Genomic DNA, 25,709 nt, shown 5'->3' with positions numbered 1-25,709 from the left:
CATAATTAAATTATCCCCTCAACTCCCCCCAAAATGGATTAACTCGCTGAAATAAAAAAGACAATATAACGTACATCCATAAACGTGGACGCATGTGAAAAAGTGCAATATATTTATCTGTACAGTAATCTATTTATTTATTTATATATATTTATTTATTTTATTTATATATATATATATATATATATATATATATATATATATATATATATATATATATATATATATATATATATATATTTATATACAGGTAAAAGCCAGTAAATTAGAATATTTTGAAAAACTTGATTTATTTCAGTAATTGCATTCAAAAGGTGTAACTTGTACATTATATTTATTCATTGCACACAGACTGATGTATTCAAATGTTTATTTCATTTAATTTTGATGATTTGAAGTGGCAACAAATGAAAATCCAAAATTCCGTGTGTCACAAAATTAGAATATTACTTAAGGCTAATACAAAAAAGGGATTTTTAGAAATGTTGGCCAACTGAAAAGTATGAAAATGAAAAATATGAGCATGTACAATACTCAATACTTGGTTGGAGCTCCTTTTGCCTCAATTACTGCGTTAATGCGGCGTGGCATGGAGTCGATGAGTTTCTGGCACTGCTCAGGTGTTATGAGAGCCCAGGTTGCTCTGATAGTGGCCTTCAACTCTTCTGCGTTTTTGGGTCTGGCATTCTGCATCTTCCTTTTCACAATACCCCACAGATTTTCTATGGGGCTAAGGTCAGGGGAGTTGGCGGGCCAATTTAGAACAGAAATACCATAGTTCGTAAACCAGGCACGGGTAGATTTTGCGCTGTGTGCAGGCGCCAAGTCCTGTTGGAACTTGAAATCTCCATCTCCATAGAGCAGGTCAGCAGCAGGAAGCATGAAGTGCTCTAAAACTTGCTGGTAGACGGCTGCGTTGACCCTGGATCTCAGGAAACAGAGTGGACCGACACCAGCAGATGACATGGCACCCCAAACCATCACCCAACCATGCAAATTTTGCATTTCCTTTGGAAATCGAGGTCCCAGAGTCTGGAGGAAGACAGGAGAGGCACAGGATCCACGTTGCCTGAAGTCTAGTGTAAAGTTTCCACCATCAGTGATGGTTTGGGGTGCCATGTCATCTGCTGGTGTCGGTCCACTCTGTTTCCTGAGATCCAGGGTCAACGCAGCCGTCTACCAGCAAGTTTTAGAGCACTTCATGCTTCCTGCTGCTGACCTGCTCTATGGAGATGGAGATTTCAAGTTCCAACAGGACTTGGCGCCTGCACACAGTGCAAAATCTACCCGTGCCTGGTTTACGAACCATGGTATTTCTGTTCTAAATTGGCCCGCCAACTCCCCTGACCTTAGCCCCATAGAAAATGTGTGGGGTATTGTGAAAAGGAAGATGCAGAATGCCAGACCCAAAAACGCAGAAGAGTTGAAGGCCACTATCAGAGCAACCTGGGCTCTCATAACACCTGAGCAGTGCCAGAAACTCATCGACTCCATGCCACGCCGCATTAACGCAGTAATTGAGGCAAAAGGAGCTCCAACCAAGTATTGAGTATTGTACATGCTCATATTTTTCATTTTCATACTTTTCTGTTGGCCAACATTTCTAAAAATCCCTTTTTTGTATTAGCCTTAAGTAATATTCTAATTTTGTGACACACGGAATTTTGGATTTTCATTTGTTGCCACTTCAAATCATCAAAATTAAATGAAATAAACATTTGAATGCATCAGTCTGTGTGCAATGAATAAATATAATGTACAAGTTACACCTTTTGAATGCAATTACTGAAATAAATCAAGTTTTTCAAAATATTCTAATTTACTGGCTTTTACCTGTATATTTATTTATTTATATACGCACCTTATTGCTTTTTTATCCTGCACTACCGTGAGCTTATGTAACAAAATTTCGTTCTTATCTGTGCTGTAAAGTTCAAATTTGAATGACAATAAAAAGGAAGTCTAAGTCTAAGTCTAAGTCTAAGTCAGCGATCCTATTCTGTCTCGCTGTAATGTTTGTCTGCTCTTGAATAGGATTGTGCTGAAAATCTTAATTTCCCCTCGGGGATTAATAAAGTATTTCTGATTCTGGGATGATGACAATTTCCCCCCATAAAATTCTTTTAGTACAAAACCAGTATAAAACATGTTTACATAAATTTAAAAAATTTAAAAAAATGTTAGCAAAGAGAGGGTGAATCAAATACAATGCAAGGGGTCCAATTTAGCCTGGGGCTGCCCTGGTCTAGTACATTTTTTATTAGGGATGTCCGATAATGGCTTTTTGCTGATGTCCGATATTCCGATATTGTTCAACTCTCTAATTACCGATACCGATATCAACCGATATATGCAGTCGTGGAATTGACACATTATTATGCCTAATTTGGACAACCAGGTATGGTGAAGATAAGGTACTTTTGAAAAAAATTAATAAAATAAGATAAATAAATTAAAAACATTTTCTTGAATAAAAAAGAAAGTAAAACAATATAAAAACAGTTAGAATAGAAACTAGTAATTAATGAAAATTTGTAAAATTAACTGTTAAAGGTTAGTACTATTAGTGGACCAGCACAATCATGTGTGCTTACGGACTGTATCCCTTGCAGACTGTATTGATATATATTGATATATAATGTAGGAACCAGAATTTTAATAACAGAAAGAAACAACCCTTTTGTGTGAATGAGTGTGAATGAGTGTAAATGGGGGAGGGAGGTTTTTTGGGTTGGTGCACTAATTGTAAGTGTATCTTGTGTTTTTTATGTTGTTTAATAAAAAAAAACACCCAAAAAACAAAAACAAAAAACGCTACCGATATTTAAAAAAGCCGATACCGATCATTTCCGATATTACATTTAAACGCATTTATCAGCCGATAATATCGGCAGGCCGATATTATCGGACATCTCTACTTTTTATTGTTGCAGTATAATAATAACAAAGCATTGCTGTGCATTAGAGAGAGAGAGAGAGACAGAGAGAGAGAGAGAGAGAGAGAGAGAGAGAGAGAAAGAGAGAGAGCGCGAGAGAGAGCACTATGGAGAAAGTGAGAGTGAAAGCATAAAACATATTTGCGCCCTCACAACACACTCGCTTTCCTTGAATCGAAACATTTTTTTTCAACCTTATTTAAAATATATTTATTTTTATTTTATTTTTTGTATAGGAGCATCACCTGCTACCCCGCCCTCTTTCTTTGTCTTTCTATCTCAGCGCGGAAGAAGAAGAGGAGGAGAAGGAGGAAGAGAGGGGTGTACCTGACACCCCCAGCCGCACATCGCGCGTCCTTTCCCGCAGACACGCTCCGGGCTTGTCCCCCTGCAGTAGTTACACCTTGTTGATTGAACGGCCGAACAGCACCTAAAGGAGTGCCTTTTAGGAACTCGTGAAGACGTTTTATATTCTCACGGATTCCATCGGACTACACATGAGATAATGTTTGTTCTGGTGCTTTCTCTCCTGGTGGCCATGACCGGAGCAGCGGGCCCGGCAACGGACAAGAGTTGCTCCGACCTGCGCCAGTTCTATACCGGGAAGGGCTTCACGCTGGCCGGCGTTCCTCAGACAGAGACCTCTGGTAAGTTGGGGGGGCATAAATTATTCATGTTTGTACACTGCAAGATTTTGAAAATCAACAGATTGATGCCAATTACATCATGCATACATATATTTTTTAACTGTCGATGACCACAAAAGACAGGTCTAAAAGACTGGTGAAAAACTCAAATTTACCTCAGTGTTGCTTTTTCTTTAACAATAATATTTGCATTATTAGCTGGAGGCAGTTTTGCAGGTGGATGTAACCATGTATCTACGTGTGATATCAGTGTCTGTCGGTACAATCATCAAAAAATACAGTAAGAAATGAACATATTTGCTTTATTTCCATATTTCTACAGTATACTTTTGTGTATTTTTTATCTTTATGAATATAGCTGACACTAAAATAACTGTTTGCATAGACAATGGGTGTCAAATTCATTTTAGATCGGGGGCCACATGGAGGAAAATCTACTCCTAAGTGGGCTGGACTGGTAAAATCACGGCACGATAACTTAAAAATAAAGACAACTTCAGATTGTTTTCTTTGTTTTAAAATAGGAACAAGCACATTCTAAAATTGTACAAATTATAATTGTTGTTGTTTTTTTTACACTGACATGTTGCTGTTAATACTATTCTTTTTTTATTTGTGGTTATTTATATTTTCTGAATAAATGATGTGATAATGTTCATCAGTCAACTCATTGGTGTTTATTTTCAATCTATCAAGATAAAAAAAATACATCAAAATCAACTTACAGTATGTTTTTCATGTAATTTGATCATTTTCCTCGACTGATGTACTAACATCTTGTGGTTTATTTTGTACATACCTAGCATCCTCTACAAAGATACAAAGAATTGCTATTGCGACATCCAGTGGACACATTTAGAACAGCTGTTTCTTTCATTCAAAAATTTCAGGTTAATTTTTATACTTAGCAAACTCATCCCGCGGGCCGGATAAAACCTGTGCGCGGGCCTGATCCGGCCCTCGGGCCGTACGTTTGACACCCCTGATGTAACCCATGTATCTACGTGTGATGTCAGTGTCTGTAAAGTTAAAGTTGAAGTTAAAGTACCAATGATTGTCACACACACACTAGGTGTGGCGAAATTATTATTCTCTGCATTTGACCCATCACCCTTGATCACCCCCTGGGAGGTGAGGGGAGCAGTGGGCAGCAGCGGTGGCTGCGCCCGGGAATCATTTTGGTGATTTAACCCCCAATTCCAACCCTTGATGCTGAGTGCCAAGCAGGGAGGTAATGGGTCCCATTTTTATAGTCTTTGGTATGACTCGGCCGGGATTTGAACTCCCAACCTACCGATCTCAGGACGGACACTCTAACCACTAGGCCACTAGGTACAATCATAAAAAATATAGTAAGAAATCAACATATTTGCTTTATTTCCATATTTCTACAGTATACTTTTGTCTATTTTGATCTTTATGAATATAGCTGACACTAAAATAACTGTTTACATAGACTGTCACCTTACAAAGTTGTGCTGACTAAGATGTGGGGAAAATTGTAGAGTTGTGCTGTCAATTGATTTAAAAACAAATCTGATTAATCGCACTTTTGAATTTGGTAAATCATGATTAATCCCAGGTTGTTACTTGCTTCTGTACTTTGATTTAAGGCCAATATTGACAGAAAAATGTTTTTTTGTCACAATGTCATCCAGGAACATTTTTAAAAATCATTTATTTGCTCAAAACTTAGGTAACAGTTATTATCTAAAGTCTAGTCAGGGTTTACTTTGATGTGAAATTATGTGAAACAGTCGTTGTCCCCGCAATCATCTTTGCACTGACATATGTATTAGTCATGTCTGTTGATCATGTTTTTGTTTTAGTCCTGTTCGGTTTTGTTTTTGGACTCTTTGTGCACTCTTGTTTGTTTTGTCACCATAGCAACCCATTAGTTTTCACCTGTCTTCTCACGCACCTGTCTCACGCTTTGCACTCGCACACCTGTCACTAATCATGTCACTGCTATTTAAGACTGTCTGTTTCTGCTGATCAGCCTGGTGACATTATCTATCCTATCTATCCATCCGTGCTTCTGCTACCCATGATATTCCTGTTTACCATAGTTCATGCTTTATGTCATGCCACAGTAAGTGTTTTTGTTTCGTGTTCATACTTAATTGCCTTTGTGCTAGTCTTTTGGTTTCATTAGTCAAGTTTGTTCTCCGCCATTGTGCGCGCCTTTTGTTTGTTTCCTTTTTGTTAGTGTTTTAATAAATCATGTACTTACATTCACGCCTTGCCCGCGCCAACTTCCCTTTGCATTCCGGAAAAACAAACTCCAAGGTCCACGTATTGACAGTATTGACCGGATCACTGACCGTATAAAGACCCATTCCATCTTTTGGGTAACCAGCCACGGTTAAGGTAAAGGAGCATTTACAGTCAAAATAAATTGTGTGATTAATCTGCGTATATACATGATTAATGCGATAATGTTTTGTGATGAATCACATGAGTTGACTTGTTATTTTTTACAGCCATACTTTCATTCCAGAGCAGGTAATCAATCATGCTGAGAACCGGCTGGTTAACCTGTCAGTCATTCAGAAACCACACATCAAATATCACTGATATAGCTGGAGTTCACACATTTTGACTAAACCATGAGACTACAACACATAGCGTGTTTTTTGTTTAAGACAATCATTCGTCTTCCATCACTTTAAGATGGACCGAAGCAGCAGCCTGCGGGCAAGACGTAGACAAAAGACTTTGCTGTGCTATGTGCACACTGTGCATGATCCCGAAGGTCATTCCAGCTACAATATGTCTTGCGTGAGTAGGGGAGCAGGGATGGGTGATATTGCTTAAAATCTATATCATGATAAATATCGCAGCCTCCCGCAATAACAATAAATATCACTATATATTATTTGTCATATAAATGATAGTAGCATTTCAAAACGGGTTACACAGGCCCCCAATTTGGCTGCTGACGTATGCGCTAACATCTTGCATCATTTCCGGTTGCACTGTATTTTTTTTTCCAAAACTATTATAAATCTCCAAATCTACTTGCTAATTTACTGCTAATATATTCTTACTTTCAGCTATAACGTGGTTCTATGTAGACTTCAGTTAAAATGTACTAAGGACCTATTCTTCTGTTGTTTGCTAACTTTAATGTGACGATCTGTCACTTCATTTCTGGTTGTGTTTCCTTGTTTGATGTTTATTTCCTGTCAGCGCTCTTATTTTTGTTGCATTTCCTGCATGTGAGCGCTCGTTTGCCTCACCTGTCCTTGATTGGCAACCTGGCACACCTGGTTGCAGTTGCCAATCAGGCTGCTATTTATGCCTGCCTCGCCTGTTCCTCAGTGCTCAAGGATTGATTATGTTTGAGAACCTTTGTATGCATGACTGCTTCTCCTCTGTTTAAGTATATTAAAATCCTCTTCTGTTTCCTGCATCTTGGGGTCACAATCGCCGTAGCCATGCGGGTTCCCGACATTTACATTAGTTTTGGGTGATACTACAAATTTGGGTATCGAGCCACCGTTCCGTACCAAATTTTCTAGATTATTGAATGTTTACATTTTTGATCACAATTACAATCGGACAAAAACACAGGATGGCGGTGTTACAATATAGGAACGAATGGAATAGAAAGCTTTAATGTCTTCCAACATGAAGCATGATGAAAATACAGGTAGCTGTCCCGTTAAGGTGCAATGGATATACAAAACAAACAATATAAAACAGTTCAATGTACGTCAAGAAATATGAAATCAGTCTACTAGCCAACTAGATATTTCACGAGGAGATCGTAGAGTAGATTTTATTGCACATTACATCCGATTATTTTACGCTAAATAAATAAATAAATGTACCAGAAAAGCCGCAGGGAAAAAGCAGTGATACATTTTTTTTAAACTACCAGTATTTAAATTATTTCCTCATTCCTTCATATTACATATAATATTTTAGCAAAATAAATTCAATAGTGCAAAATAACTCAACTTAAGCTAAGACTGACTCTAATTATTATTATTTTTTGCCCAATATGCCCTCCTGTGTCCAGGGACACACAGTATTTCCTGAGTTTGTTAATAATAACAAAGACAAAAAAAACAAACAGATTTTGTGATAATCAAAAATATTGATCAAATTATTGTGGTATCGACCATTGGATGGGTACCGTCCACATTTCAACCGATACAGTATCAATTCTCATTACCGATACTCAATGGTACTAATTTTCAGTGCTTTTGTGTGTTAATAAATAACAATTGGTTTTGATAGTAAGACAACATTTTTTTATTGCAGCCTTTAAAATGAGCTGGTTATTGTAACTGCTATCCAGTCGTTATATCTTGTTTTAATATAACATTTTTGAATCTACGTTACAAGAATGACAGTAAGTTGCATTTAGGTGTATCGTAATGGTGTGTTGGCTAGTCAGTTAAAAAGGGTTAATAATATAAGTATTGTACTTATTACGCACCAGCTGTTTGATTGTGACGTACATCTTAGTTGTAGTTTGTATTAACAACATTACAGGTGTTTAAATCGCCATGTAGCGGTATAGCTCGGTTGGTAGAGTGGCTGTGCCAGCGACTTGAGGGTTTCAGGTTAGATCCCCGCTTCCGCCATCCTAGTCACTGCCGTTGTGTCCTTGGGCAAGACACTTTACCCACCCAGTGCCACCCACGCTGGTTTAAATGTAACTTAGATATTGGGTTTCACTATGTAAAAGCGCTTTGAGTCACTAGAGAAAAGTGCTATATAAATATAATTCACTTCACATGTAAAATCTCTAATGCTATTCAGTAGCATTTCAATAGCAAAGCCAATGTATATTAGCCAAGTGGAGCCTTACTTAACTACGTTGGGGGATTTTTTAAGTAAATTTCTTTGTTGGCAAGACATGCACCTGGGGATAGGTTGATTGGCAACACTAAATTGGCCCTAGTGTGTGGATGTGAGTGTGAATGTTGTCTGTCTATCTGTGTTGGCCCTGCGATGAGGTGGCGACTTGTCCAGGGTGTACCCCGCCTTCCGCCCGATTGTAGCTGAGATAGGCTCCAGCGCCCCCCGCGACCCCAAAAGGGAATAAGCGGTAGAAAATGGATGGATGGATGGCATTGGACTATGCAACATTACCTTGAGGTAGTTTGTCTGAGTCTGCTCACAGTGCTGCTAGAGTGTAACGCCAAGTGCTAAGTCGACAACTAGGCATGACGCCCACACCAAGTACCGTAACATGGTACCTTTGGATATTACGTGAATCGGTGACCTGTAGAACTGGCGGGATTCGGTCAGTACCAAAAAAAGTACTGGATTAGGTGCTGGATTCAGTAGCCATTCCGTTTGACCATATACTGTTACTATACCTGATATCGTTGATGTTGATATTTGTATCAATCCACCCACCACTGTTTACATTCAAGATAGCGTGGCTTAATGTATGGTGCGTAGTGCAGCATTTTTTTTGCTATTCCTCATCCTCCTGTGATAAAGTTACCTGTAATAAACTGTATTTGTTTGTTCACTTGTTGTTTGGGACACAGCTAGAATGTGTCATCAACATGCATTATCACGATATGACAATAGTATTAAAATCTCTATCGCCGGCCAAATTTATATATTTACAGGCTTTCCCGAGATTGCCAAGATATCTTTGGCGGCGGGAGTGTGGCGAGAGGTGTAATTGGGGGTGTGGTCATCATGACGTCATCTTATAACTAATGTATATATATATTTAAAAACAAATATTTTATTATTTGTAGTAACATATTTTTTACATTGTACCATTTTGCTCTATTTTTGAATTGTTGCTGTTCATGTACAATGAAATAGATTTTTCATGTGTCTACACTCTAGAGACTTTTAGTGCCTTTTTCTTTATTAAAAAAGACAAGAAACAAATCTAAACCCCTTTTCTGGTGTTTCTGAAGACTGTACTCATGTTTAGAAACTCTTTATTTTTGTCGCTCCATGTACACGACAAATAGCGAGCAGCAGCAAACCTCTACTGCCCCAAAACACTAACTGACGTCACGTGCTGCGAGCCTTCTCTCCTTTAAAGCCGCCGCCGTCCTCTTAATATTTGCACATTGCACCATTGTAGATTGCTGTTCGTAGGTATATCTCTGATGTATTAAGTACGTCCACAGCGCAGTAATGCCGCCTCTGCTCCAGAAAATCCTGTGAATCTTGCCGACATCATCACAGCATTCGGTTTCGGCAGTGTTCAAAGTTGGTCAAAGTCTTTCTTCGGCGACAGAATTTTTGGTGCATCACTGGTCAATAGTGCGCAAATAATAGGCAATATATATCCATTAATACTGTAACAACCTGCTGGTGCTAAATGTTTATGTTTGTGTTAGGGTTGTACGGTATTCCGGTATTAGTATAGTACTGCGATACTAATGAATCATTATCGGTACTATACAGCCTCTGAAAAGTACATCCACTGTAATGATACCAAGTACAGTAGCGTATCTAGTCGATACTACTATGATTACGTCAATATTTTTTGGCATCACAACAACTTCTTTCTTTTAAAAAAAAAGTAATATTATGTTTATAAATTCAGGAAATATGTCCCTGGACACATGAGGACTTTGAATATGACCAATGTATGATCCTGTAACGACTTGGTATCGGATTGATACCCAAATTTCTGGTATCATCCAAAACTAATGTAAAGTATCAAACAACAGAAGAATAAGTGATTATTAAATTTTAAAAGTGTAGATTAACAAGTAGATTAATAATTAATTTTCTACCGCTTGTCCTTAATAATTTTGACAAAATAATAGAATGGAAAATGACACAATATGTTACTGCATACGTCAGCAGACTAAATTAGGGGCCTTTGTTTGTTTACTTACTAATAAAAGACAAGTTGTTTTGTATGTTCACTATTTTATTTAAGGACAAACTGCAATAAAAAACATATGTTTAATGTACCGTAAGATTTTTGTTAGAATAAAGCCAGTAATTCAATTTTTTGTGGTGTCCTTTATTTAAAAAAGTCCCAAAAAGTACCGAAAAGATCGAAATAATTTGGTACCGGTACAGGTACCAAAATATTGGTTTGTGTGTGATTGATGTGAAGTGAAAGGGGATCGGCAGAACATGAGTGTCTGCATGTAGGAGGAAGTGTGTGCATAGGAGGGAATATGTGTGGAACTGGGCCAGCTGTTAGCATCAGATTGGCAATAATAGTTAAAAGAGCGTTGGACTTTGTGTGACTTCCTCTGAAGGCTACAATACATTATATTACTTTTATTTGTTTTCACGTAAAAAAAACCCCCCTCATTTTAAGGTGTGGCGGCTTTCATTGTGCTGTAGCGGTGCGCCACGATCAATTTGGAGGGAAACCCTGCATTTATCAGGTCTATCGCGCAAACCTAGTGGGGGGTTGATACAGAAAGATGGCAATACAAAGACAAGAAGCAGGTGAACAAATGCAGACTGTTGTTAGGAAGTCACAGGCAGGAATGAAAGACAGTGGTTGACAGAGCGAGGGAGAGAGAAAGTGAGTCACTCAAGGTCTCTGCTCGTGCTTTGGGGATGGTCGAGGATCGAGGAGCGCAGGCACGACTCGCTCCCTGCCTCTCCATTAACGACTCATCTTTTATTGACAGATGAACAACACTATGCCTCAGTCTCTTGGACCTTGGTCTGCTCTAATTATTTGAGCAAGTTCTGTCTCCTCAGAAAAGATGAACTGACAACCCGATAGGTCCAGAGTGATAGCAGCAGAATGTAGAATTCTCCGGAAAGAGGCCTCTTCCTTTATGTCAAGTGTTTTTTCGCTCAGAGAGCAACACACACTCATTTGGTGACGGTGGAATCAAACACGATACAGGACCCTACTGTACTGCAGTCAATGTTCCCTCTAAGGTGCACGCGTGTGCAGTTGCGCACTGCTTTCAGGTCTAACATGCATAGTAAATCCTAAACTACGCCTACAATTAAATTAAACTTGAAACTGTAAAAAAAAATAACACATACATAAACTATGTACCACATAGCAATCCAAATTAAAGGGGAACTGCACTATTTTTTGTAATTTTGCCTATCGTTCACAATCATTATGAAAGACATGACGATGGATGTATATTTTTTTAATGCATTAACTTGGAAATAAACGTAAATAAAAGTCCGCTAAATGAATAGATCAGGACCTCCTGTCCTCTATTCAGCCCATAAAACCCAATTTAAAAAAAACATCTAAAATGTGCCAACAATACTCCGTTTACATTTCGTGACTTGAATATTAACCAAGTATTAGTGATATTTTATAATAAGCGCTTATACAGACAAACTAGTGGCAACGTGATCACTACTGTGTGTCCCTATTAGGGATGATGTTTGATAAGAAATTATCGAGTTCGAGCCTATTATCGAATCCTCTTATCGAACCGATTCCTTATCGATTTTCTTATCGAGTCCAAATAGGTTGTTGTATATGGAAAAAAAACAACAATATTTGGTTTAACAAAAGCTCACTTTTATTATATAAGAAAAAAATGAAATCTAATTAATAAATAAAGATTGACTGTTACCCCCCTAAAAAAATAAAAAAAATAAAAAAAATATTGACTGTTGTTACCCAAAGTATATTAAGTGGGATTTTTCAGAAAAACAAATATATACAGTAACACAAAAACAACCTGTCTCTGTGATCACTAAAGGTGTATAAATAATAATATAGTGTTAAATAAAATCAGTCCCTTGGGCACAAAACTGAAAATAAAAAAGCTCTCCAAAAAGTGCACTTCTGCTGCTATTTGACATAACTGTTTGTTATGATGCTTTGACATTTTTGCACTTTATTTCTTTATTGAAAGAAAATTCTATGAAATGAAAAGTTGTTTGCAAATGTGGTTACAATGCTAAAAAATGAAAAGTTAAAGCTAAAAAAAGAAATACACTTTATTGAGTTAACATTATTTCTTTATAGGGGGAAAGATGTGATGTTATGAGCTAGGGAATATAACAACTACACTACCCAGCATGCAACGGGAGTGACGAGCATGCGCGGTAGCCCCGAAAAGTGTTGTTGCATTTCGCCACCCGGCAGCTAAGAATGAGGTTATGAGCATGCTGTGAAAGTAAACGTCAAGAACTCAGCCAACACGCCTCGTCTGCATTATTTATAATTAGACAGACAACACATATACAGTGTGATTTTGTTTTGTTTACAAGGAAAGAAAAACAAAAGTTAAAAAAGGGAGATCATGTCATATATGTTGTATATATCTATGTATGTGCTGCGGTTGCTTTAAGAACGTTGCGACAGCTGCCGTAAAGGAGGTGCGTTGCTAGCGTGGTTGCTATGTTTCCGGTTGGTCGTAAAAGTGTTTGTCATGTGTTTGTACCCTGCTCAAATCTCTCAGTAAAGTTATTCATTGGATTATACCTTTTGTTTTGAACTTTATTACACCTTGGAGCACTTTTTCCGGTCCATTGTTTTTCCTGCTTTCACTATCTGCGCCTAATGACTGAGCTACGTGACGTCATTTCTTGTGATGTCCCACGGGGCATTTCTGGTCGGGACGGGATTCATTCCCAGGGATTCGAATAAAGAACCAACTCTTTTTCTTCACTATAGTGGTCTCGATAACGGGTAATGGTTCTCAAAAAGGGATTCGAGTCCGAGGACTCGGTTATTTTCTTATCGAACAACCGGGAAAATCGGTTTCGAGTATCATCCCTAGTCCATATATTTACATCATCAAGTGGCCAGCTGTTTCCTCGTGTCATTGCTCGTGGAAGTTTATTTTAGATCATAAATCATGCTTCTCACCTGGACAGTAGAAAGACAAGGATGCAATCCGACATGTTGGTACACTTTGACAGCCAATTTAGACCCGGAAATGGCAAGAACATCACGAAAAGAGGCTTGTTTCGACTCCGGTTTCTTTCGCGAAGATTATGAGTCATTCTTCATTTAAAACAGGAATATAACAAGATTTCATCAGTCGGCATCTTAATGACAGAAAATATTGTATGGTAAGTGATGTTTGATGGCTCTCATAAAGTCTGCAGTGAGTAAAAATCACTGATGTAGTGGGGAAAAAAGTGAACGCTGTGATGCGTTTTTTAAATTAATGCTCCACTACTGCTTGAATGTTGTTATTGATGTGCCGGTTACAACGTTACATATGTATTTACAGCATTTATATAAAACCTTAATGAAAGTGTTTGGATGTTTTTTAAAGACTTTATAGGCATAATAAAGCGACTCCCATGTACTTTTGATAGCATTTAATTTAACATTTAGGATGCATAATAAAAGGGAAAACATTGTGTTCTTGTCTTACATAAGAATTGTAAATGATAGGCACAATTCCCCAAAAAGAGAAGTTCTAATTAAATGAGTATAATACAACTAGTGGTAACAACAGTATACAGGGTAATGATGACGAGCACTTGCAGCAGCGAGGCAGACCAGCGCAGTTTACTACACATGTTTACTTACGCAGCTAATCGATGCCACATGCATATATACTGAGGATGTACATAAGTACATGCTTCATCTGCTGCACATGTTGATTTGTTTTGTAGGTTTGTATGTTGTCTCGGACTTATTAAAATGTAATTGCAACAGCGCCAGCTATTTTATCAGCTGATGGCAGAAATACCAGGGAGATCACTCTTTTTATCTGTGAGCTCTGTGATCACTTGGATGCTCGTTTTACAGCGGATGAATTGAAAGAGTGGTCTGCAATTGACATTGAAGCACTGAGCTGAGAGCGCAGACATTCATTTTGAGTATGGCTCCACATACATACTGGCGAATGAAGTATGAGGCCATTCTCCACCACCCACATATAGAGGACATTAATAGTGAAGTACATTATGAAACAAAAACTTAAAAAAGGAAGAAACCCGAAACCGTCCAAAAGTGACACATTTGGACCAGCTGATGCGCCTAAAATCAGAGCAAATAGCGGAAAAGTTAATCAACTGGGACAAAGTCTATAATCACTGAAGAAGTGAATAGGATAGACGAGAAAAAAAGAGTATTTTCCTGATCAGATTTGTGCTATTGACATTTATTAGGAATTGCCATTTATAGATATTAATCTTGAAATGTTGTTACTGGATGATAAGGAGAAATGCAAATTTAGTGTTATATATTTGGTATAAATTAATCTGTTAATTAACTGTTAAGAAGAATGAATCTACAGTTTGTACAAGGCACCCCTTTAGCCCTTTAGGTCCTCTCTTTTTTGGCAGTTTCCTTTTTTTTTGTAATGTGATTTATGTAACTAAGGTGTTGCTGTAGCTTGTTTAATTCTGATGCAGTCAGTATTCATTTGTTCATCTTCTTTAGTTATACTAGTGGTGTTCCTCAAGGTTCCATTTTAAGTCCTCTCATTTTCATCATTTGGGCTATTCAACTACCGAGTTCAGTTTATAAAACTTGTGAGAGACGCCCATTTTTGTAGCAGATAAATAATAAATGATAAATGGGTTGTACTTGTATAGCGCTTTTCTACCTTCAAGGTACTCAAAGCGCTTTGACACTACTTCCACATTTACCCATTCACACACACATTCACACACTGATGGAGGGAGCTGCCATGCAAGGCGCTAACCAGCACCCATCAGGAGCAAGGGTGAAGTGTCTTGCTCAGGACACAACGGACATGACGAAGTTGGTACTAGGTGGGGATTGAACCAGGGACCTTCGGGTCGCGCACGGCCACTCTCCCACTGCGCCACGCCGCCACGCCGCTCCTTAAAAACACAAGAGTACTGTCATAGAGATGATCTTTGGCTAGCTTTTTTTGCAGAACGTCTTTAAAACAGACTCAAAAGAGACCAAAATCCAATGTCTACTGCAGAGGACAACTTAATACTAATACTGAAGGGAAAAGTCTGGCTTCTGGTCCTTAGCTTTCTCGAAATGTGGCTCCCTAAAGAATTTAGTTGAATATCTCTGTACTGCAAAGTTCATGTTATTTTTGTTGTATTTGGGCCAAATAATGCATATTAAAATGAATCTAATATGAGATATTGCTATAGTTTGATTATTTATCAAGTCATGTAATTTGTTACAATGTTATGTTTTTGAAAATTGCATGGCGACATGTTGCTCACATCGGTCCACGGTATGCTCAGGGGGGTTGTGAGTTTGCCCAGACCTCCCCAAAAATTGAGGGAACATTGACTAGAATCATATTTTTCTCGACTTTTTGATATTATGTTGGTCATTGGTTATCATTCATCTGTACAAATATTAAACCTTTTCAATACTTAAATCAGTATTGTTTGTTCAAATTGATGCACACTCTGCACCAAGTGTGGAGTAGTTATGGTATAAAACTGGAAAGCTTGTTGTACTTAAAAAAAAAAAAAAAAAAAAAAATTAACTGTAATTTTTATGAATCACAAAAGTCGTTTTGATATCGGGAGAACAGGTGATCTTGCTACCAGATGGTGCTGCTGTCTCTTAAATTGTGGTATGGGAATTTGCGGGATTAAGATCAGCGCTCACCTACATAGTCTTTTCTAGAGAAAGACAGCTAAAATTGAGGTTAGAGGTCTGTGTGTGTTTCATTTCAAATGATAAATATTCAGCTCCTCAATATTTGTCGTTGAGGCTTTTACACAATGGCTTTATAACAAAACAATTGTTAAAGCTGAAAAGTGTGAAGGGAAAGTTCATAATGTCATTTATATTGTAATTAACTTCCTAACTAGTTTAACTAACTGATTCTCTTTGGGATTTGTTGTCACGTGTACCCTGAAGATGTGTTTCCTGTTCATGTTTTTTGCTCATTTTGTATTTAGATTGCATTAAGTTAGGTATTTATTAACTTACATCCATGCATCCATTTTCTACCGCTTATCCCTCTCTAGGGCGGGGGTGGCTTGGGTGAATGAAATTTAAATTTCAAATTTTGGTAAAAAATAAAAAATCCCGATTAAAATAACATTGTGACAACCAACCCCATAATGTGTGGCATTTACAAAGGGATTGTAATCGATACGGTACCAAATCCTGGTACTTGTACCTATTTTCAGTACTTTTGTACTGTTTGTGTTAATACATGTAATTTTTTTAATAATACAATCTCATCTTTTATTTAACAGATAACTGTGCTGTCCAGTTGTTATGTATGTTGTACATGCGGTTGCAATTCCATGGCATTCGATAGCAGTAGTTTATATACTATGGTGTGTTCCCTAGTCAGAAAGTAGTCTTTGCCGTTTAGCTGAATGTGCCAATATCATCTTTTGTTTGTTCTCTAAGAATAGTACTTATTACATATTTGATGTTTGATTGTAAAGTGCTTCTTATTTGTAATTTTGATTACCACAATTGTAGGTGTTGAAATCGCCATGGGGCAGCACGGTGGTACAGGGGTTAGTGCTGTTGCCTGGGTTCAATCCCCAGGCTCAGGTTCTGTGTGGAGTTTGCATATTCTCCCTATGACTGCATGGGTTCCATTCGGCCATTTTGGCTTCCTCCAGCCTCCAAAGACATGCACCTGGGGATAGGTTGATTGGCAACACTAAATTGTGCCTCGTGTGTGAATGTGAGTGTGAATGTTGTCTGTCTATCTGTGTTGGCCCTGCAATGAGGTGGCGACTTGTCCAGGGTGTACCCCGCCTTTCGCCTGAATGCAGCTGAGATAGGCTACAGCCACCTCTGCGACTCCGAGAGGGACAAGTGGTAGAAAATGGATGAATGGGTGGACATCGCCATGTAAAATATTTATTGTTTACATTGTACAAAAAGAGCACAGTCTGCCAAGTCAAATTCCTTCTGTGTTAAACATACCTGGCCAACAAAGCTGATTCTTATTCAGCTGATACCTTAAACTTCAAATTGATGTAAGAATGACTGTTGCAAAATGTTTTAATGATAACCAGTTCACAAAAAGTTTGAGTAAAAAGTGTATTACTATCAACAATTCATTATAGACTACATTTACACTGCAGGCTAAAGTGGCCCAAAACAGATTTTTTTTAAACCTGATTTTTCCCTGCTGACTGTTTACACTGCAAAGTAAAATGTGATATTTATCAGACTCCAGTGTAAACGCGCACAATGTGGCCCCAATGTGGCCTCAAGATTTTTGGATGCGATTGTTCAAAGGAAGGAAATTAACAAAGAAGTCGCTACTACTACTACAAAATAAATGCCGCCACCATAGATATGGTCACCACACCTTAAAAATGTGTGTATTTTTACGTGAAAATAAATTTAAGTAATAAATTGTATGAGTGGACATACGTATATATTGTGTAATATAATTGGGAGGGTGCTAATCTTCTTAATGCTGTAAGTTGAGGAGGCACGGACATCAACGCGGATCAACGGTAGCTTTATTTTTGCTTACTATAACAGTTTATTATGGTAAGCAAATACGCCACAGCGTCAATTCCGGACCTTCAACAATCGCTATTTCTTCGGAATCAAAATAGATATTCATGTATTACATATAGCTTATTATTTGCGCACTATTGATTCGTGATGTACCAAAAATTTGGCTGTCGAAAATAGACTTTGCTCACCGAAACCGGATGTTATGGATGATGGAGTATCCTTTCTCTCTGGCACTCATCGAGGGTGGACGCTCCCCTTCCCTCTCCCTTATCTCTCCTGCTTGCTTCTTTGTCTTGTCTTAACTTTCTTGTTGCCTCTTTTTGCACTGCTCTCCAAATCTAAACATTGGAACTATTTAACTGGCCTCAACAAAATTGACAAGATCTTGGTTTTGGGGGAACCTGCTGTCGTGACGAAGAGGTTGTTGCTAGACACGCGACGGACTCTTGGGAGAAGAAGGAGTGCCGCGTGCCTGGCGACCCTTTTCTGTCGAGGACGTGAAGATATCTACCTATTCGGAATTATGACAACAGGACATCTGCTGATTGGAGTAAGCGTTGCTCTGGTTTGTCCACAAACTGGAAGTTACTTGCAGTCTTCAAAGTACCCCAAAGCTGCCACAAATGATTGGAGGATGCGAGAAGAACTGTGGACACTCTTGTGATTTGGATAACATTGGACTGTCTGCCTCGCAGGATTTTTGAGGACCAGTCATAGACAATTTAGAGTGAAAATCAAATTTTCATTTTCACTCGCATACAAAACATTCTACAAACGTGTAACTTGGGTTGTTTCCCTGGCCTCGAGACTCTCCCGAAGGACAGTGCAGCGAAGACACAACAAACTCCCTTCTTGTCTCTCATGGACACACACCTGTTGTTGTTGACTTTGGACTTATCGGCCGCACAAGAATCAAGGCCGCGGAACAGAGACACACTGCAGGCTTACATACAAACAACATGCATCCACAAAAATATACGCCTTCGACGCAAATCCCATAGGGGTGATGGAAGGATGGTCAGCGCCGAGAGCTGCGGCCTACCACCATTACTCCGCCCCTTCCCTCTGTTGCTAGATATCTCGAGATGTATGTTGTAATATGTATATGTGCTTTGCTATGGAGGTTTTTTCCCACTCCAGACTGGGCCCCCTTAGCAGCCCAGTCTAGATTGTATTTTTTTACTCATCCTTCCCCAGCGTTTGACCTTTTTTCCCATCTTTTACAGGGCGCCTTGTGGCGACCCATCAGTGTTCCTGTTCTGTAACCCTGTTTGTGCGGGTTTGTGCTGAAAACAAAGTTTTGTTGTACTTGTGCAATGACAATAAAGACCTATCTATCTATCTATCCACTTCCGCTGGCGGGCTGCGTCTTTACCCGCGCACACGAATGACGTAGCTCGGCCAAGTCACATACGGGTCACATTCAGGTCGCATTGCGTTTATCTATCAATCAATCAATCAATCAATCAATCAATCAATCAAAGTTTATTTATATATCCCTTAATCACATGTGTCTCAAAGGGCTGCACAACCCACAATGACATCCTCGGCACAGATCCCACATCAGGGCAAGAAAAAAATCAAATCACACTGAGAAACCTTTAGACTGAAGTCACATTTGAAAAGATCAGATTCCTATCGGATTTTGTACTACCTCCTGATGTGGCCTGATTCTGATGCAAAAAGGTCAGATTTGAAGCACTTTGTAGCGATTAAGCTGGCAAAAAAATTTGATCTGTGTCACTTGAGAGAAAAAAAATCTGATTTGGTATACATATGAATGGGGCCGGGCAGCACGGTGACAGAGGGGTTAGTGCGTCTGCCTCACAATACGAAGGTCCTGAGTAGTCGTGAGTTCAATCCCGGCCTCGGGATCTTTCTGTGTGGAGTTTACATGTTCTCCCCGTGACTGCGTGGGTTCCCTCCGGGTACTCCGGCTCCCTCCCACCTCCAAAGACATGCACCTGGGGATAGGTTGATTGGCAACAAAATTGACCCTAGTGTGTGAATGTGAGTGTGAATGTTGTCTGTCTATCTGTGTTGGCCCTGCGATGAGGTGGCGACTTGTCCAGGGTGTACCCCGCCTTCTGCCCGATTGTAGCTGAGATAGGCTCCAGCGCCCCCCGCGACACAGAAGGGAAAAGCAGTAGAAAATGGATGGATAAACGGGCCATAGAAATGAATTTGTAGCTCAACAGACACATTGAAACATTATTTTCGCAGACCATTACACACACTTGTTACCAGGCAGAATACTTAAGACCTAGTTAAAACTGCCACATAATGAAGTCACGCCCACTAGACTGTTTAAATGTTGAAGCGGTTGGCAGTGCCCTGTCCACGGGCATAAATATACACAGGCAAATTACAGTTTGAATACATTTGGTAAGGGTTGCTGTTCAAAAGTCACTCTTTTCTATTATTTTACTTGGCTCTTCAAGCCAACATGCGACCACCTTTGTGTATGTGCCTTTTAAACTGTCTAAGCATTCAAAGCAGTAAACACATGCACAGATGTTGCGACCCTGTGGCCTTCCAGTGCATAGTACACTATCTCACATGTTTATAGACACAAACAGCCTCCTAATGATTTGGGACAGGCTCCAGCTGTTGCCAGGCATGCTGCTTTCTGAAACCCAGAAGGGTTTAGATGCTATTAAGAAGTGTAGAGTCTTAGCATACACTCTCTTTGTAAGTTTTCCAAACATCAATTGCACCATTGGGCAAACTCAACTTTTACAGATTTTCAAACAATCATACACAAAGGTGCATTCAAAACAGCTGGAAAACAACTATTAATACTGAATGCATTAATTTCACAGGCGATTTACATTAGTCAGATTTACAAATGAGTATTGACATCTACAAATTAGAGTGCATATTCGTGTGAATTGAGTTTAGATTTTTTTTTTAAGTATTGCACATTGTGGTTTTCAGGTACTGTATTGTTGTTCATTGCACAAGAAAGTATGAAGAGTGTAATATGACAAGCAGACCCTCTAAATTCCAACGCTTGGAGTTAAAAGGACATCTATTCTTCTCACCCCCTGCTCAAATAGCCATTGTGCCACAGATTTGATGCCGCATGAATGGAAGTCGTCTTTCCTGCTGTTTGTCTTTATGCCTGCAAGCGATTGTAGCTCCTTCAGCCTTCACCTCTCACATAGTATTGTTGAGCTCATCTTTTAGTGTGTGTGTGTGTGTTTAAAAGTCAGTGAAAGCCAACACCTCCTAAGTAGACGTTTCATTCACAAATGCATTATCTCGCAGAGACGCACACACCCAAATGATCAAATGACACTCAGAAACAAGATCAGACCATTTTGTCTGTTACTTAAGGAATTTTAACCACAGGGTTGTGTTTGTTTATTGGATGCTGTTGTATTCAAGACCACAAACATGATGTCAATACAATTAATAGACTTTAACACGATACGAAGGCTTGTAAATCTCCATTATCGAGTCTTGTAGAGTGTGCTTAAAGGGGCTGTTTGCCATCTTTATTAAGTACTTACAGGGTAACTATTGGAAATGGTCATACATAACATTTTCAGGATCATTAAATGATAACATTTTTGATCACACTGTAATCTGACACAAACACAGAATGGCGGTGTAACACTAGGGCTGGGTGATTTGGCTGAAAAGTGTACAGTGATATAAGTGTTTTATATCGGTCGATATCGATAATTATTTATATTTTTTATGACCTATCTAAAATAAGGATTAGGAAGAAAATATATTAAATGTAAACATTTGTATTTAAAATGTAACCTTCCTCTGATTATAATTACCTCAGCTATTAAGGCAGAAAGGAAAGGAAACGTCAACACAATCATGAAAAACACTCAATCAATAAAAACACTATTGTAAAATTACAATAAACTATAACTTTTTAAAATTGAGGTGCAAAAATAATGAATTGGAAATAAATGCTTAAAGTGTAACAACATACTGCAAAATGTAAGCATAGAGAAACCTGAGAAGAACTATTTTCTGCAAGTTCAGTGCTAGCAAGTTACGGTTGTGTAACCTTTAATTTGGTCTCTTATTCCTACTTAAGTAGGGCAAAGATGTTATGGCTTATGTTATGCAATGATTGTCATTTAAATACTATTGGACCAAATTACTATTTTAAAGTAGCACATTGGTTATATTTTGTAATTTATTTTATTTATATAGTCCTGTTCTTTAGTTCCTATATGTTGTTTACGTATACCCAAATAAGGAACAGATGAGGGTTGAAAAGAAAAGAGATGAATGCGGCGAAGGACTGCGGTCAGTTTGAGAAAATATCCAAAAAACTGACATACTGTCTTTTCCTGTTTTACGACAATTTCTTCGCTCTCCGCAGCACTCATTTTTAGTTTCTCTTCTCACTCCATGCAGAGAATCAACAGCGAGACAGCAAGATGGCACAACTGTTATGGGATTGGCTGTCCAGCATGTCCCTCCCATTGCTCATTGATCCATTCCTGGGTTGCTCAGTTACCAGAGCACGAGAGTCTGTGCTCATTCAACCAACTTTGCTTTATAACTTCCGTTTTTTTCCGACCAAATATTATATATTGAACATTTTATCGAACACATTTTGAATTGATTTTGATTACGTGTCTATCGCGATATATATTGATATCATTTTATCACCCCAGCTCTATGTCAGACTATGAATTAAATATCGTAATTATTTTTTAATTCTCTTTTATTACCTACAAAATGTATAATAAAGTCAAAAAACTAAAACTTACACAGCTTATACAGTAGTTCCTGAGTTTCTAACTAAAACGATAAAAAATAATTTTATGATAATAAAAATATTGATCTGATCACTGTAGTATTTACAAATATACTGATACTGTACTTTTCTTTCTGTCTATATTTGTATAGATCCACCCACCACTATTAACATTCAAAAGCTCCAGCTTAGCGGTTAAGTATGCTTTTTTTGTATCCTCCTACAATGTCTAGTGTATCATGTTTAGCTATTCCTTGTTGTCTAGTCCTCAAGTGATAATGTTACTTTGAAGAAACATAGTTTTACCCATTCTTCTTTGCCCATTCGTCTTTGCGGCACCTCTTAAGCTCCATCAGGTTGGGTGAGAACCGCCATTTTCAGATCTTTTCAGAGATGTTCAATCTGATCAGAGTTGTCCTGAAGCCATTCCTTTGATATCTTGGCTGTGTGCTTAAGGTCGGTGTCCCTCTGAAAGATGAACCAACCATCGCCCCAGTCTGAGTTCAAGGGCACTCTAGAGCAGGTTTTCATACAGGATGTCCCTGTATGTTGCCGTATTCATCTTTACCTCTATCCTGACGAGTCTTCCAGTTGCTGCTGCTGAAAAACATCCCCACAGCATCATGCTGCCACAAACATGCATCACTTTGGGGATGGTGTTGGCCTGGTGATGAGCGGTGCCTGGTTTTCTCCAAACATGACGCCTGGCATTCAATCCAAAAAGTTCAATCTTTGTCTCATCAGACCAGAACATTTTGTTTCTCATGGTTTGAGAGTCCTTTAAAGGCCTGATTGGTGGATTTCTGCTGAGATGGTTGTCCTTCTGTAAGGTTCTCCTAGCTCCACAGAGGAATGCTGTAGCTCTGACAAAGTGTCCATGGGGTTCTTCATCACCTTTCTGACTGGGGCCCTTCTCCCCTGATTGCTCAGTTTAGAAGGACTGCCAGCTCTTGGAAGAGTCCTGGTGGTTCCAAACGTCTTACATTTACAGATCACAGAGCCCACTTTGCTCACTGGGACCGTCGAGGTCGCAGATATTTTTCTGAACCTTGCCCAGATTTTTGCCTCGAGACAATTCTATCTCGGAGGTCTACAGACAATGGTGTGTGCTCTGCCATGCACTGTCAAGTTTGGGACCTTTATATATAGACAGGTGTATGCCTCTCCAAATCATGTTCAATCAACGGAATTTACTAAAAGTGGACTCTAGGAATATATCAAGGATGATAATTTAAAAACAGGATGCCTCTGATCTCACTTTTAAGCTTCATGGCAAAGACTGTGAATATTTATGGACATGTGATTTCTTAGTTTTTTATTTAAAACGTTTTTGCTAAAAATTCTAACAATTTCTTTTTCAAATTGTCATTATGGGGTATAATGTGTAGAATTTTGAGGACAAAAATTGATTCATTCCATTTTGGAATAAGGCTGTAAATAGGGCTGGATGATATGGCCTTTTATTAACATCTCAATATTTATAGGCCATGTCACGATACACGATATATAGCTCGATATTTTGCCTTAGCCTTGAATTAACACCTGATGCATAAAATCACACCAGTATGATGATTCTATGTGTCTACATTAAAACATTGTTGTTCATACTGCATTAACATATGCTAATTTTAAACTTTCATGCAGAAAGGGCAATCACAACAAAGTCAATTTACCAAAACTGTATTTATTAGAAAGTTATTAAGCAGTGGCACAAACATTCATGTCATTTCAAAACAGAAAGTGCAAGATTGTCAGAGACATTTTAAAACAAGCTATTAGTGCGCTTTTGTGCATGATGTCACTAAGATGACATATCAAAACAACACTAAATTAAAGTCCACTTTTTGTACAGAACGTCACTACAATATTTTAAAACAAATACAATGCACTTTTGTGCATGATGTCACAAAAGATATTTCAAAAACTGTAAAATAAAAATTAGCTGCATAATAGAAAATCAAATAGTGTATGTCCTTCGCTATGTGGTAGGTTACTGCGGACGTTATCTCCTGTTTTTGACTATTTTTTTCATACGGTGTTGATCTGGAAATGGAAGACGCCAGGATCAATTGGGTCAGTGCTGGTTGCTTCGGCATTTTGTTAGGTGTGGCACCGGTGTTGACAGGCGGAGTTTCAAGCACTCCTTATTCTCTAGCATGTGACTTTTCAAATGATGCTACAAATTAGTAGTGCTGCTACTTTTTGTAGCAACGCTTTTGCCGCATACTTGACATATTACAGTTGTCTGTTCAACATCTTCCCGTCTGAAGCCAAACCACCGCCAGACGATGGACCATGTACTGTTTTTCTTGAATTAATTTTTCCTCCATTTGGTACCGGATTTGCACCTTCTCTCTCTCTTGTATTACCACTCGCACCACTCTGCTTGCACCACCTGCCACAGCTAACGTTACCCATGCCGCTACCTCTTTGCTCCGCGAGGTCGTATGACGCTGCATGCGCGACAGTATGTGACGTGGTGCGCTTGTTTTATCTCTCAGTGAGAAGGAGAGACAAGAAAGAGTGAGAAAAGCCTGTAGTGTAATGCCCACAGCTAAAAGCATCTTCGTGAGAACGTATACTGAAATACTCACAAAATAGTCATTTTCTACATCGCACAGAGACAAACCCACGATATATCGAGTATATTTGATATATCGCCCAGCCCTAGCTGTAACATAAATTGTGTAAAAAGTGAAGCGCTATGAATACTTTCCGGATGCACTGTACCTACCTACCTATCTCAAGCAGATTGTATGATATTTAAAAATCTTTATGTACCAGTTTTAAATACTTGACTAGATCAACATGGAACATTGTATTAGGTAGGGATGATCTTCCTCATGGAAATTGAATGTTGGTTTTGCGCCAATGTGAACACGTTTCTAATAAAATCAATCCAAATCTAGCACTATGGTACCTTTTTTAAGTTATTTAAGCAATATTTTCTTGTAAAGTAATTGAATGGTGCACAGTTTCGGTATCATATATCATATTCCCTTCATTTGTATGTTGACAATATTGTTAGCAACAGCAATGTAGTGTTCGAGAGATAAAAAAAAAACATTTTGAGGCGCAGCTCC

At 38.5% G+C, this 25,709-nt stretch overlaps 1 protein-coding gene across 1 annotated transcript in view; it reads left to right on the top strand.

Annotated features, from left to right (window-relative positions):
- LOC133616419 (glypican-1-like) overlaps nucleotides 1–25,709 on the top strand; it is a 112,580-nt gene that overhangs the window by 9,691 nt on the left and 77,180 nt on the right. The window contains exon 3 of the mRNA XM_072914692.1: nucleotides 3,220–3,583. Within this exon, the coding sequence (XP_072770793.1) occupies nucleotides 3,442–3,583 (142 nt within the window). The 5' untranslated portion in view covers nucleotides 3,220–3,441. The remainder of the gene's footprint in view (nucleotides 1–3,219; nucleotides 3,584–25,709) is intronic.

Source organism: Nerophis lumbriciformis, linkage group LG14, assembly GCF_033978685.3.
Source record: "Nerophis lumbriciformis linkage group LG14, RoL_Nlum_v2.1, whole genome shotgun sequence".
Classification (NCBI taxonomy): domain Eukaryota; kingdom Metazoa; phylum Chordata; class Actinopteri; order Syngnathiformes; family Syngnathidae; genus Nerophis; species Nerophis lumbriciformis.
Note: the sequence above shows the minus strand (reverse complement) of the source record. Positions and strands in the feature narration are given on the sequence as shown.